The 15,779-nt window shown below is 19.4% G+C and overlaps 2 protein-coding genes across 16 annotated transcripts; one reads left to right on the top strand and one right to left on the bottom strand.

The window, feature by feature from the left end:
- The first annotated feature begins 159 nt into the window (after positions 1-159).
- Positions 160-4,241, top strand: LOC107994086 (N-acetylglucosamine-6-phosphate deacetylase). 2 transcript variants are annotated; one of them, XM_062076508.1, is made up of 8 exons: positions 872-1,003; positions 1,142-1,503; positions 1,805-2,079; positions 2,204-2,333; positions 2,393-2,481; positions 2,565-2,709; positions 2,977-3,153; positions 3,256-4,241. In XM_062076508.1, the coding sequence occupies exons 2-8, from the start codon at positions 1,275-1,277 to the stop codon at positions 3,444-3,446; spliced, it is 1,236 nt and encodes a 411-aa protein (XP_061932492.1). In that variant the 5' UTR covers positions 872-1,003; positions 1,142-1,274; the 3' UTR covers positions 3,447-4,241. The 2 variants fall into 2 exon arrangements, with proteins under 2 accessions (XP_016906335.1, XP_061932492.1); XM_017050846.3 differs by having other exon boundaries at positions 160-1,503.
- On the bottom strand, positions 4,231-15,064 carry LOC107994172 (mucin-1). 14 transcript variants are annotated; one of them, XM_062076493.1, is made up of 19 exons: positions 12,636-12,768; positions 12,248-12,389; positions 12,107-12,164; positions 11,958-12,028; positions 10,528-10,704; positions 10,034-10,132; positions 8,936-9,034; positions 8,395-8,493; positions 8,068-8,166; positions 7,646-7,744; positions 7,417-7,515; positions 7,184-7,282; positions 6,984-7,082; positions 6,778-6,879; positions 6,155-6,253; positions 5,942-6,040; positions 5,765-5,869; positions 5,110-5,369; positions 4,231-4,590 (listed from the first exon to the last, which is right to left on the bottom strand). In XM_062076493.1, exons 2-19 carry the CDS (start codon positions 12,351-12,353, stop codon positions 4,507-4,509), a joined length of 1,953 nt encoding a protein of 650 aa, XP_061932477.1. In that variant the 5' UTR covers positions 12,354-12,389; positions 12,636-12,768; the 3' UTR covers positions 4,231-4,506. The 14 variants fall into 14 exon arrangements, with proteins under 14 accessions (XP_061932477.1, XP_061932478.1, XP_061932483.1 ...); XM_062076494.1 differs by having other exon boundaries at positions 12,510-12,750; XM_062076499.1 differs by lacking the exon at positions 6,778-6,879 and having other exon boundaries at positions 12,636-12,772.
- Between the last annotated feature and the right edge of the window lie 715 nt (positions 15,065-15,779).

Genomic DNA, 15,779 nt, shown 5'->3' on the forward strand with positions numbered 1-15,779 from the left:
TATAAAGTTTCATAAAATACTTAAATCGTATTTAAGATCTAAATTAAATAAATTTTGACAATATTAAAAAGGTAAGTATTAAAAAATATATTATTTAAGAATTTTTTTATTATAATTTTTTTATTATTATTAATATTTTTTGCATTAAAAATATAAATTTTTAAAAAATTATAAATTTATAACTATTTAATATATATATTATATATATATTATATATATATATATATATATATATATATATTTATATAACTCAAATGCTTATAAAATTATTCTTTAGAAATTTTAGATATTAAATAATCTAAACAGTTGAAATGCAAACATTGATTCAGACATATAAATAAAGTGAGATGAAAATAATGTGAAAAAACGCAGCTAATCAATTAACAATATTATATTACTGTATTATGATTATCTTCGAATATGTAATAAAAAATGTAAAAAAAATCTATTTACATGATTTAAGATATACAATTGAATCTATTAAAATTTTATCGCAATATAATAAATAATTCATTACATATCAAGATACATATGTTATAAAAAAAAATTTTTTTAACTTTTTATCTTATATATCTAATGCGATAACTTGAATAAATATTTTAAACTCTTCTTTAAGTACTTCATTGAAATGTTTGATTATGGATAATTGACATTACGATAAATTAACTTGAAAAATAAAAAAAAATTTTTATTTTAATTGTTTATATATTAACGTATATATTAATATTTTTATAAACATCTTATAATTATGTAATTATGTATATCCTTTTTCTAAAGATATAACAAATTTATTTTTTATTTTTTATTTTTTATTTTTTATTTTTTATTTTTTATTTTTTATTTTTTATTTTTTATTTTTAATTAATACGTTTATTTAAAAAAATGGATGAATGGAAACTATGGATGAGAGACGGATTATTTAATTTATGATAATATTACTTTTTATTTAACGAGATATTAAAATCGATTTTAATATTTCTTTTTCTTTAATAACAGAACATAGGTAATTTTAAAGATATTTTAAAAAATATTTTTTTATATTAAATGTCAATAAATATAAAATGCGATTTTTTGAAATAAAAAATACATTGAAATCACATTCAGTGACATCTTTGAAGCTGCATAATAATTAAATTTACAGGTCATTGCTACTTGACTTTTTGTAATTTAACGGAATGATAATTTTACTTGTGATAATACAATACTGAAATGTATTGATAAGCATCATTTTTTCTTTTTTTTGTAAGCAAAGATAATTGTGCATTTTGATGTGAATGATTTGTGAAGTTAACATGTCTCAAAAAGATCAACAAATTTTAAAACAATTTTATAATTGTTGTATTTTACGAGATGGAAAAATCTTAAACGAAGATTTGTGGGTTCGTGATGGAAAAATTGTAAATCCAGAAAAAATTTTTTATGATGAAAAGATAAAACCAAATATAAGAATCAATTGTAACGGAGCGTTAATTTCCCCTGGGTACATTGATCTTCAGATTAATGGTAAATCAATAATAAGTTAAAATAGAAATATAAAATTTATTTTATTTGCATAAATTTTTTTTTATATTAAAATTCAAAAAATATCAAAAAATTTTTATTTTTGAATAAACATTACAATATTGTATAAAAATTAAATAATATGTTAATTTTAGATAGCATACTGTATTTTAAAATATTTGTACATATAATAGAATGAATATTTGTATAATATTATTTATATGTATAATAAATAGTTTAATTATATTATGGAAATTATTATATACATAGTTATAATTTATAATTATTATTTTATTTATTTTAGGCGGATTTGGCATAGATTTTACACATAATGTTAACAATGTACAAGAAGGAATTAATAAAGTAGCCAAAAAATTATTAGAATTTGGTGTAACATCATTTTGTCCAACTTTGGTTACATCACCTAGTGAAACTTATCATAAAATAATTCCAAATATTAAGAGAACCAAAGGTGGAAAACATGGTGCAACTGTATTAGGTATTCATTTAGAAGGACCATTTATTAGTCCAAGTAAAAAAGGAGCTCATTTAGAGTGCCACATAAAACAATTTGAAAAAGCAAGTTTTACAATTATTTTCAATATGTATTAATCTGATTAATCTGATATTATGTTATATTTAGATTTTAAATATTTAGATTTTTATTAATATTTTTTATTATTTATCTCAATATGAATTTTAGGGTTACAAATCACTAACTGATATGTATGGAAGTTTAGAAAATGTAAGTCTTATTACATTGGCACCTGAACTTCCCAATACCCAGTCCGTAATCATAGAATTATGTAAAAGAAATATTAAAGTTTCTCTTGGTAAGAAATAAATTATCATTTTTATTAATTTAATATCATTGTAAATTTAAATATTTTAGGACATTCTATAGCAAATTTGAAAGAAGGAGAAGAGGCTGTAAAAAGTGGAGCATCCTTTATTACACATCTTTTTAATGCAATGTTACCAGTAATTATATAAAATATGAAAATTAGTTTCTATTTTATGAAGAATATAATATTATAAAGTAAATAATAAATTTATATTTATAGTTTCATCATAGAGATCCAGGATTAGTTGGTCTCTTAACATCTGATCAAATCTTCCCTGGAAGGATTATCCATTATGGTATAATTGCAGATGGTATTCATACTCATCCAGCTGCATTACGTATAGCTCACAGAACTCATCCTGAAGGTTTATATATTTTTTACTACTATTATTTATCTTTCTTTTACACACCCATATATTTATTCAGTCATTTTTGTTTTCAAACTCAATTCTTATATTTTTTTGAAATTATTTAAATTATGATAATAAGATTACTTGAATTTTTCTATATTATAATAATTATCTATGTAATTCTAATTTATCTATTTAATAGATAATTTAATAAATAATTAAATTTTATTCATAAAATAAATATAAAAATTTTTTAAATAATTATTTAATTTTATATTTTAGGATTAGTTCTAGTTACTGATGCATTGTCAGCATTAGGATTAGAAGAAGGAGTACATCAATTAGGACAGCTTAAAATCGAAATACGCTCGGGACGTGCATATATTGCTGGAACAGATACATTGTGTGGAAGTACAGCAGAAATGACGAAATGTGTTCGTCATTTCAAAGAAGTAACAGGTAGTTCAAATATATATATAATATTTATATGAATTTCCTTTATTTAAATTAATCTTTTTAAAAAGAAAATTTTATTTTTAACAAATTTTCTGTTTTCTATAGGTTGTTCAATAGTAGAAGCTTTAGAAGCAGCAACTCTTCATCCGGCAAAAACTCTCGGTATTGAAAGAACGAAAGGAACTTTGAGTTATGGAGCAGATGCTGATATAGTAATGTTAGATAATGATTTAGAATTATTATCAACATGGATATCAGGAGAATGTGTTTATAGTAAACACAAATGCTGCCGATAAAATATATTATTTGAATAAATGTGATTCGAAATATGATTCCAAATTACCGATTCGAAATTATTGTTAATATTATTTGAAATGGTGGCGGAATTGATTTTATAAATAATAATTGTTTATCTAGAAAATTGTATAAATTGTATAAATATAAATATTCAATTTATAACATTTATATCTCAAATATCACAGTTTTCTTGCACAATGGCTGTGAATATTATTGTAATTATATTTTATTCATTTATGTATTCATATTATACATATATTTTGTATAAAAAATTTTTTAGAAATGTATATTTTAGTATATATATAGAAATTAAATTTAAATTTTATTATTGATGAAATAAAAATAAAATATATTTATATTTTTATAACAAAAAGACAAAAAAGTTTTTATAATTTTTGTCTTGAAATTAAAAAAATTAAAGATATTCTACATGAGATATAGATAAAATATATTTATTCTAAACAAAGATTAATTGCATTAGTTATAAAATATTTAAATAAGAAATAGTTTTAAAATAATAAATAAATTACTTTTTTTATTCATTATTTTTTATATCATTTAAAAAATATTTTTAATCAAATTGTATAAAATAAAAGTTTAGTTTTTTTTTTAATTATATTTATTATATTCATATCAATATATTTAAAATAAATAAAAAGGGAAATTTATTTACTATTATTTTTATTCATTTCATAAATATAAATGTTATATAAAAAATATTTATAATTAATATTATCTGTATTCATAATTATCATAATTTGTGTCAGAAATAAAATTATATGATTAATTTAATATATTTAACAATATTTTTATTTTTTATTTTTAATAACATTTTAATATTTAACAACACTAATATTTTAATTATGCAATATTTTGTAGTTATTTTAGCAAAGCGTTAAAAAATAATTTGTTTATATGAAAAATAGTTATTTTTCAATGAGATATTATTATATTATTCATATTTTATGTTGCTATTTTGTTATATATTAATTATTATATTATTAATTTATTTATAAAATAGAATAATGATTAAAGCTGAATTATATAAAATTTCTTATATTAATAAACGGTGTCCTTCAAATTGCATATATACGGCGAATGTCTAATACCAAATGAATGTGCTGGAGGAATATCAAGAATTACCTGCAAAATAAATATTTCATAAAAAATTAATGCTAATATAAAATTCAATCAAGAATTATTTTCGAAATTGAATTAAAATTCCAAAAGTATTTTCCAATAAAGTATTGAAATTTTTAAAATTTATCAGTCAAAATATTTTTACATACTCATTAAATTATATAAATTAAAAAGTATATTCATAATATTATAGTTCATATCTATTATTTATTATTAATTATTTATTAAAGTTATTATTTTATTTTAAATTTTAAATTCATTTATTAAATTTATCTTTGAATTTCAATTTTTTATGCTGAGATTTTCCGAATTTCGATTCGATACGAATCTATAATTTCTTGTATAGCTTCAAAAATAATACAATTTATTATAATGAAATCTATTAATATTATAAATGAAATGCATTAAAAAGTTTTAAAACTTTTGAATTGTTTAATATATAATAATTTAATAATTTAATTGTGTAATATATAAAAGTTATATTAATTATATTAAAATAGATTAGAAAAAAATTAGAAATACTTTTTCTGGACAATGTGCACCAGGTCCTGGAATCTGCGAGTGATCGTCAGGCAGTTGATAACGAGCACTTATACTATAAGCAGGACTTTTTATTCTAACTGAATCTGGTTTAACAGCTTCATATGTTCCAGGTCCAGGAACTAAAATGCGATCATCAGTAAAATCTTTTTGTCTACCGGATATTGAATAAGCTGGTGCTGTTTTTTTATTTCCTTCCTTTGTTCCGCCAAGAGTAGAAGGAATATTATAAACATTTGGAGCTAAAACATAATAAACATAAAAACAAAATATTTATAATATTATATTAATTAACAAACGTTAATATAACTCTTTTAATGATGTAAAAACTAAAATCTTCTTTTATAATTAAATTAAAAAAATTATTACTATGATAATTATGTAATTATATAATATGTGTTATGATTAATTTAATTAATTTTAAAGCATATATGAAAAAATTTATTTTTTTTTTAAATAAGAAATATTAAATAGTATTATGTTATAAATACATAACAAGAATATTTTTAATCTTGAATAATAAATGCTACTTTCATAATATATTTATACAGGAAATTTTATAAGAAAAACGTGCAATGCAAAAAAGAAAATGATAATAAGAAAATGGAAAGAAAATAAGCGAATCTTATAAATTTACCTGGAATATCATTTGATTTATTTATATTTGTTCTAAGACCAAAAGTAAATAGCAATGCTTTTTCTAATAAAAGCATAGCTTTCTCTGGGCTATATTCACCAGGACCTTTAAACCAAATATTAAATCTATTTAACAAATACAAAAAACAAAAAGTACATTAAATTTCATATACTATACCTGGTATAGAATTTGTTTCATGTATTTCAGTCTTAATTCCAAAACTATATTGGGGTGATTTATTTAAATTTACCTTTTCAGGATGGTAACTTCCTGGAGCTAGATTTTTAATATATTAAAGCAAGTAACTTTTATAGTTTAAACTATAAATTCTATTTATAAATTTTATATTTAATAAATAATAGTATAAAAATAATATTTAATATTACTCACCAGGTATATCATTATTTTTTTTTAAAGATGTTTTTAAGCCAAATGAATATTGTGGCGATTTATCTAAATTGACTTTTTCTGGAGAATAAGTACCAGGAGCTACAAAGTAAAAAAGAATACTGATGCAATGTTAAAAAATATAACGAAAAAATATTTCAATTTATACATAAATTATAACATGATACATGTTATAAGACATATAATCAAAAAATAATTTTAGAATTGTAAATATTATTAATGATTTTTATTTACAATATTTTTATATTTTCATATGTTGTTATGTATAATTATTTAAAATAAAATATATAAAATTTAAAAAATTTTAATATTAAGTGAAATTTATAAAAAGCTTATAATTTTAAAATTAATTAAGTATTTAAAATATTTTTAATTATTAATACATTTAAAATATTAATATATTCAGCAATAATATTAAATATTAATTATAAAGTTATGAAATTATAAAATTATAAGCAAGAAAAAGAAATTGGTAAAAGAAAAAAGCAAAAGCTTTGAGCCATGTTTCAAAATAAAAATTGGAATATACATTAGAAGCATAAAATTTTCATTAAAGAATGGATTATAATAGCTGTTATTAATAATTTGTTAATCAACACCATTACCTGGTGTATCCCTAGGCTTATCCAAAGGTTTTCTATTACCAAAACTGAAATAAGGTTTATGTTCCAAATTTACTATTTTCTCTGGATAGTAATCAACAGGGCCTACCAAAGCAATCAAAACATTAGCTGTTTCTACAGAATGTTAAAACCTATACCAATGAATTTTCAAAATAAAAAGCTCCAGCAATTTACCAAATAAAATTCACCTGGATTTTCATTGAACTTTCTTGGTAATCCTTTACCAGATAAACTGAATTGAGGACCTTTGTCTAAATTTATTTTCTCAGGACTATATGTTCCTGGTGCTATTAGAAAAATTAAATATAAGAAGACATTAATCTAAAACAATAATATATTAAATAATAATCAATACAAAAAACATTAAAAAAAAATAAAAAATATTCACCTGGGTTATTGTTTGGTTTTTCTGAAATCCCTTTCCCATACAAGCTATATTGTGGACCTTTATTTAAATTTACTTTCTCAGGACTATATGTTCCAGGTGCTTTAAAATTAAAAAATATCATAAATTCTATCCAATAAGAATTTAATGTTAATTAGAAATTTTTATATTATTAAATAATAATAAAATAAATAAATACAAAATAATAAAGAAATAAGAAATTTAGTTATACTAACCAGGAATATCATTTGGTTTTTCAGAAAGTCCTTTACCACTTAAACTATATTCTGGACCTTTATTCAAATTTATTTTTTCTGGACAATAATCTCCAGGTGCTATAGAAAAATAATAAAAAGACAATAAAATAATTCTTTTATAAATTTCTTTACTGACAAGTGAAAAAATAATAATAAAAATAATAGAATAATTTTAATAAACTAATATTTTATAAACTAATACTTATACCTGGATTAGTGTTTGGCTTATCAAGAAATGTTCTTAATCCAAAACTATATTCTGGTGCTTTATCAAGATTTACTTTTTCAGGAGCATAAGTTCCTGGTGCTAAAAATTTTTACAAAATTTTTTTTTTACAATTACATTTTTAAAAATTATTAGATATTTTTTCAATATGATATTTAATATAATAAAAATTTTAATTTTCAATAAAAATTATATTCATATAAAGTATATATTTTTAATTTTAATTCAATAATTATAAATTAAAGTTTTGAATTCCAAGAAAATAGACTATCATTTAATTGTTTAATTTTCATAAAAATTATCTAATATATATATGTTATTTGGATTAAATTTTTCGAGATTATATGTATCAAAATAAATTGATGTAAAAATAAAAAAAATTAAATCTTTTTCATTGCAATTACCTGGAGTATCATTTATTTTTTTAAGTGGAGTCCTCAATCCAAAAGTAAATTGCGGCGTTCTATCCAATTTTACATTTTCTGGACAATACGTACCTGGTGCTGAGAATAATTTCTTTTTATAATTTATCAATTAGATAATTTATCAAAAAATATTTTTTTTTATTTTTTTATATATTTTTTAAAATTATTTTTAACATGTTTAAATATTTTTACAAAACTTAATATTTATTTATTTATAATAAATTTTTTAAATTATTTATTAGTTTATTATTTTATATATATATTTTTATTTTTTTATGTTTTAATAAATTATTAAAATTTATATACCAGGTATGTTATCAGGTTTTTCTACTCGACCTTTTCCAGTAAGACTATATTGAGGACCCTTATCTAAATTGACTTTTTCAGGATAATACAAACCAGGTGCTATAAAAATAAGTTGAAATATGTGAATGGGAATATAATTACCAAATAATATTATTACAAGTGCAGAATGAACATATCATCATACATATTATCACAGATAAGATGAAATGTAAAATAAACCTATATATTATAGATCTCGTCTATGATTTCTTATCATATGAAATATCTTTCTGTGATAATATGTTTGCCAAAAAAGACAAAACAATTACTACTTCATTGACCAAACAATTATATGCTAAATTTATTATAAATTTATATTTATTAAGATATTTAATGAATTTTATTAAATTATACAATTATATTATTGAAAAAATAATAAATATAAATTTATTATAGATATTTTCTGTTTTTAGAAAAATTACTAATTTTAATATTTGTCAATGATTCAAATAAGAAGTTTGGTTAACGAAATTTTAATCAAGTATTTTAAATTTTTGATTACCTGGATTATCGTTTGGTTTTACGAGAGGAGGCCTAACTCCAAAACTGTATTGCGGTGTATTGTCCAATCTTACCTTTTCGGGATGATAAGTTCCAGGTGCTGATATTATAATATACCAATATTAATTAAATTTCTTTTTAGAAATAAATAATAGCAGAAAAAAAATAATAAAAATAAAAGATAAGAATATATTTTATAATAATTAAAATAAAAAAGAGAAAGTTTATAAAATAAAATTTGTAAAACAATTTGAAAAATATTTTTCTATAATTATAAAAAAATGCATTAATATTTTTTTATAACTTTTTGTTAAATAAATTATAATATAATTATATATAACTAATATGATTAAATAAATATCAGAATTGCATGCAAATATATCATAAGCATCGTTTTTGTTAATATCGATCTATCTACAAAAAATATATAAATATAGTTTATAAAAAAATTTAAATAGCAAGAATGCGATATTAATTATCAAGCTACAGTTGCAAAATAAAATAAGAAGCTAAACAATATTGTCCTTATATAAAAATCTAAGAATACCTAAAAGTTTATTCTTCGAACATCTAAAATTATGCTTACGCAGAAATTCTCCATTCTAAGCAATTCCTATAATCAATGAATAGTTATGCACCATTTTCGATATTGATTTTTTTCAAGAAATTCACAAATGTACACGAAGTTAAAATTATAAAAAAATAGATCTAATTTAATAAAATTAATATATGTGTAATTTTTTAAATTTATACAGAATTTATAATTTATATATGTAGAAAATGTGTATTATTTGCGATAAATTTTTGTTATAGCAAATAAAATTATTTTTTATCATTAATTTCGTTTTATTCTAATATTTTAAATTGAAAATAAGAAAAAATAAAAATTTCTATATTTGATTATTAAATGAGATAATTTAAAACAATCTTATTTTCTTTTAAGTCTTATTTTTTTTAAAATTCAAAGAATTGATTAATAATATTAAAATATTATTATAATAAATATATTAAAATATTATTATTTAATTATTCTCTATAAAAATATAAAATTGTATAAATTTATATAAAATTTATATATTATTTTGATATACTTAATTACCAGGTATATCGCTTGGTTTATCCAGTACAGATTTCAAGCCGAAACTGTACTCGGGCGATTTGTCGATATTCACTTTTTCGGTGCAATAGTCATTCGGCGCTACGATTAAGATGATATAATTATCATCGATATTTATCATAATAATTTTTGAATGAAATTGATAATGAAACATGCAAGAAAATACAACAGAAATTATTCATCATAATTTTTCACAATTACAAATTATTACAAAAAATCAATATTTTAAACTAAATTCATTTAGTTCATTCAATTAAGTTCAAAAAAAAAAAATAATGAAGAAAGATTTTCGTGCACGTCATATATATTCTCAATCACATTTTAATATTTACCTCAAGATTATTATAATTTCATGATTATTATAATTTATTTATTAACTTTAAAAAATTAAAAAATTAAGAAAATTTTTGTTTCTTAATATAAAATTAACTTTTAAATCTATTTTATTGCAATATATATACATGAAATATACTCACCAGGTGTACAACTAATTTTTTCAGTTTGAGTTTTGATGCCAAATGAGTATTTTGGTGAGTGATCCAAAATAATCTTTTCTGCTTTTTCTGGATTATAATCACCAGGCGCTGGTGTGATTTCCTGTTTCGTGAATTTCGTGCGGCTATGTAACGATGATGCTGGTGCTGCATCTTTTCCTGCACCAATTTTATTAATAAATTTTCAAACTTATCAATAAAAAATTAATGAAACTTAAACATTAACAAGAAATTTGATAAAAAAAAAGAAATTTAAAAAAATAATTAGATTAAGATTTAAAATATTTATATCACATAAAATATTTGATAGGATTTTAAAATATCTATTTTTTAATGTTTTTGATAAAAATATTTTTTAATATATAAAAAAGTTTATATATCCAATATATTATTTATTTTTTGTTTAAATAAAATAAAATATTTAAATAAAAATAAAATATTTTAAAATATAAAATAGTTAATAATATTTTAATTGAAGATCTAATATCTAAATATTTTAATTGAAGATATAATATCAAATTGTTATAATAAAATAAAAAAACAAATTAATATAATAATATGTTTCATAAGTAAGTCTTTTTAATTTTAATATTCTTTTATAAAATAAAAAATTAATTATCATACAATTAAAAATTCGTTTCATTAAATATACGATGATAAAATATAAAATATAAATATTATCAAAAATTTATGAACATACAATATTAAAAATTTCGTGCTCTATATTCGATTATTCAAAGGAAAGTAAAGGAATTTCGTGAATAAGAAACATTAAAAGCGTACATTCTTGCGAAATATAATACTATCCTGAAGTTTGATCAATATTTAATTATATAGAGAATAGCATTATCAATACCATTCATTTCTTGTTTTCACAGTGTTATCAATTCATTTATATTTTCTTTAGTAATTTCTATTTTTATTTATGATTCGATTATTAGGGTTGTATTAATTTACAACTTTTTATAATTTAAAATTTTTTTGTATTTGCGTGAACGAATAATGTAATCAAAAATTTATTTTTTATAAACGAACACAATATAAAAATCATATATTTTTTCCAAAGAATATAAATTTTACATATTTTTGTCCATATTTGTATTATAACAATAATTAATAAATTGTATCAATATGTTTCAACTGTTTTAATATATATATTATTATATATATATATATATATATATATATATATATATATATAAAATATATATATTTTTGGGAGAAGTTTCCTTAGATTCAGTGAAAGGAATAATCAAAATAATGTATCATAAGTTTCTTTAAATACTTGAACTCTCAACCTTTTCGTTTAATTGTTATTATCTATGATTATCTTTATTAACAAAGATAAAATAAGACTATAATTTCATATCTGTAATAGCTATTTTTTATGTAATACGAATATATTATCTTACCTTTCGCGCTAAGTCCGAAAATATTATATTGACCAGGACCCGGTCCAGGGCTATCATTTTTCGTTGCATGTCTAAAAATATATAAAAATACAATTAAATTAATTTAGTAAAAATTATTAATCAAAATTAAAATCAGTAATCGAATCTACCTGCTTCCAAATGAGAAAGCAGGAGCTCTACCTCGTTTGGAATCGGGAACAATTTTTCCTAAAAATTCGTATTTTTTATTCGAAATGTTTTTATTTAATTTAAATTTTAACAATAATCATACTCTATGTCCAAATTATTACCGATCAACGGGGGTAATGTTACACAAGCAGGACCAGGACTATTGTATTCTGCAGCGATAGGACCTCGCCTCTTTGTTGGTGTCCACGGTCTTTGTGTCATACCCATGTTTTTTATAATATATTTACTTTTATCTTTCCTTTCCTAAAAAAAAATAAAATTTTCCTATATTTTTTGAAAGAATGAAAAGAAAATTTCTATTTCTAATTTTCAATAGAATCATCCCGATATTTTAAAAATATGTTATTTGTTAATTTTATTTACTCATTTTTTTATCAAGTTAATAAAAGTGTACTGAATATATGTTTTTTCCTGTGAGATTCCGAAGAGATTACTTTGGACTTGTGCAATAAATAATTTGAAAGATGGTCCACGAAAGAAACGACTCACGAGTAACCATATAAGAATATGTCCATGGTGGATATCCAGAATCGCCCACCATTTGACATTGGACTGAATAAGACATGAATATAACAAATTGTATAGCGTACAAATAAGTCAAACAAATGCAGGTTAAACGAATGACTCATGACCCATTTATAGTATTTTGTTGTCCATTCGCATATATTAACGGCATAATACTTGTAATACGATATTTATGTGATTATAGATATCTACATTATAAAAATTTATTAATTAATTATACTTAAAATATAATAAAAAGAAATTTTTAGAATTAATTATTGAAATTGATATAAAATGTTTTATATTATTGTTATGATTGTAATGGAAATATCTTTTCTATCTCGATAATATATTTATGTTCTTCAAAAAATATTTTGTTTTTAATTAAAAAAAATATATATATTTTGAAACAAAACCGAAGAAAAAGAAAGAATTAAAAAAAAATGGAAGAAAAAATAATTTGACGTAATGATTAATCTACTTGATGCAATTGTTAAAAATTGATCTAAATTGACAATAAGTCTTTCTTTATGCGATGGAGACAAAAGTGGCTTGATCATCACGTGACCGAATTAATGTCTTGAAATTATACAAGACATTTTCATAATTATCAAGAATCAATCATTTAATGGAACATACCCAATATGGCAAATGGCAGAGATTCTTAGTCATTCTCATATACTATATTTCTTATAATCTAACTAAATATGCAATAGTCAGAATACAAAATTAAGACAAAAAGATTTCTCTTATATTTGATTAAAAATATTCGAAAATGTTCAATATAAAAATTATATAATATGAATTAATAAGATAAAACTAATAAGAACTAATAATTAATTCAAAAATTTTGTATATAAAAAATGATTTATTTCATAAATTTCATAAATTTTATGATTTAATACTAATGTAAATATTAATTAAGTTTTTTTAATATTATTTATATATTAGAAAAATTTATTATTTATATTGATATTTCATTATTTATTATTGTTTTGATATTTAAAAATTTTTAGTTTTTTAAATTCTTTATATTTTCTATAATATATAATGAGCATTAATTAATTAATATTATCATATCAATAAATTTTAAAATTATTAGTAAATAAAGTTAAATTATTCAATATAATTTAATCTAATTATTCAATAAAGTTTATTAATTAATTATTCATATTTAAATGAATCAGAATTAATACAAATTGTATTACAAAATTTCATATAAAGAATATGTATTTTAATGGAATATTATATTATAATTATTGGATATTAATGTTTTAATTAAAAAAAAAATTAAAGACAATCTAAACATTATTGAGATTCTAATAATATTGCATAATAATATTAACATGATAGATAAATGTTTACATACAATTGATTATAAAAATATTCATTATAAATTAAAAATTTTAAATGATTGATTAATAAAATTTTTTATAAATTTAATTTTTCTCTGGTTTTTTTTCAATATTTCGCAATAATATAATGGAACTATAATATTTGATATCTAGAAATATATTTTATATTTTTGCTTTATTTTATCGAAATAAAAATTCGAAATTCAAAAATTTTTTAAATAATATTATAAAAAAATAATACTTATTTTTAGTTAAGTAATTATATTTTTGCTTGTCTTATCGATTAATATTTATTTAAAAAATAAATATTGCAATAATTTATATATTATCATTATTATACATTATACATTATTATAAATTATTTGCATAATATAATGTATCAATTAATTCTATCAAAACTAGTTTTATAACTTACGATTTATATCTTATATAATATTACAATTGACAAAATCATTAATTCATTAATATGTAATGATGATATAATATTTATTTATATCATATTAGATTATTCAGAATTACTCATCGTAAAAATCTTTTATATATGCGTAATCAAAACTGAAATATCTTTGATGATTTTATAAACAAGATTTTTTTCTATGAGCAGTTTGATTTAAAAAATTTAATTTGATTGGTCGCTGAAATTAATTGATTCGATTCTTATATTAATGTTTTTTATATTAATGTTTCTTAATTAATAAAATAAAAAAGTAGAAGAGAAGAAAATTATAAAATTATATATAATATTATATATAATATATAATAATTATATAATATAATATATAATTATAAAATTATATAAATATAATTAATTAAAATGTAATTTTAATTAAAAATATAATTTTAACTACATAATTAAATGTATCATAATATTTACCTTGACTTTACGAAATGTATTGAAAAAAAGTAATAGTTTGTTGAAAAAAACCGTGAACAATAACAAAACTGACAGATAAATTTGTAAACTGTTTTACAAAATTAATGTAGAAGCACCAAAGATCGTTGAATACCTGCACCCGAACTGTTTCTGAGCGACTGAAAATTAAACACGCAATCGTGACATGTGCTTCTGTATCCCTACTACGCGATCCTTAATATTATAATTGAAACTATTTGACGCATGCGCTCTTAAGCTACAGATATTCTTTACAATATAAAAATATTCTTTATAATGTAATATTAAAAATTTATATATTTTATCCCTTATTTTTTAAGCAATGAAAAAGAAAAGAATGAAAAAAATATTAATAAAATATTTATTAATAAATATTAATAAAATTGATTCTTTATCAATCATGAATTTTTCAAATTTAATTCTGTGTCTATATTTAGAAAATTATAAGAAAATTAATCCTTAATGTAATGCCTTTGTATTTCTTTATATTTTTCATAAAATTAGGAGAAATAATCTAAGAGACACAATAAAATATTATAAGAAATAAAAGAAAAATAGAATAAAATTTTAAATAAATTTTATTTTATTCTCTTTTGAAAAATAAAAAATATTGTATTCAAAAAAGAATTGTATTCAAATGCAATATTTTTGATGTTTCATTTACTTATTGAAAAAAATATCTCCTTGGCTCCTTTATTGGATAAACAGGATTTCGCAACCCACATATCCTAACGTTCTTGATTTCCATCCTTGACTTTTGTAACCTTGTATATCCAAGGCAAAAGATGTTAAAATTAGGAGTTCACTTTATTGTTAAAAATGTCGATATAGAAAAATGAATTATATAAAATATAGAATATAATATATTATATAGAATAATGA

This window comes from Apis cerana, linkage group LG6 (assembly GCF_029169275.1).
Source record: "Apis cerana isolate GH-2021 linkage group LG6, AcerK_1.0, whole genome shotgun sequence".
NCBI lineage: Eukaryota > Metazoa > Arthropoda > Insecta > Hymenoptera > Apidae > Apis > Apis cerana.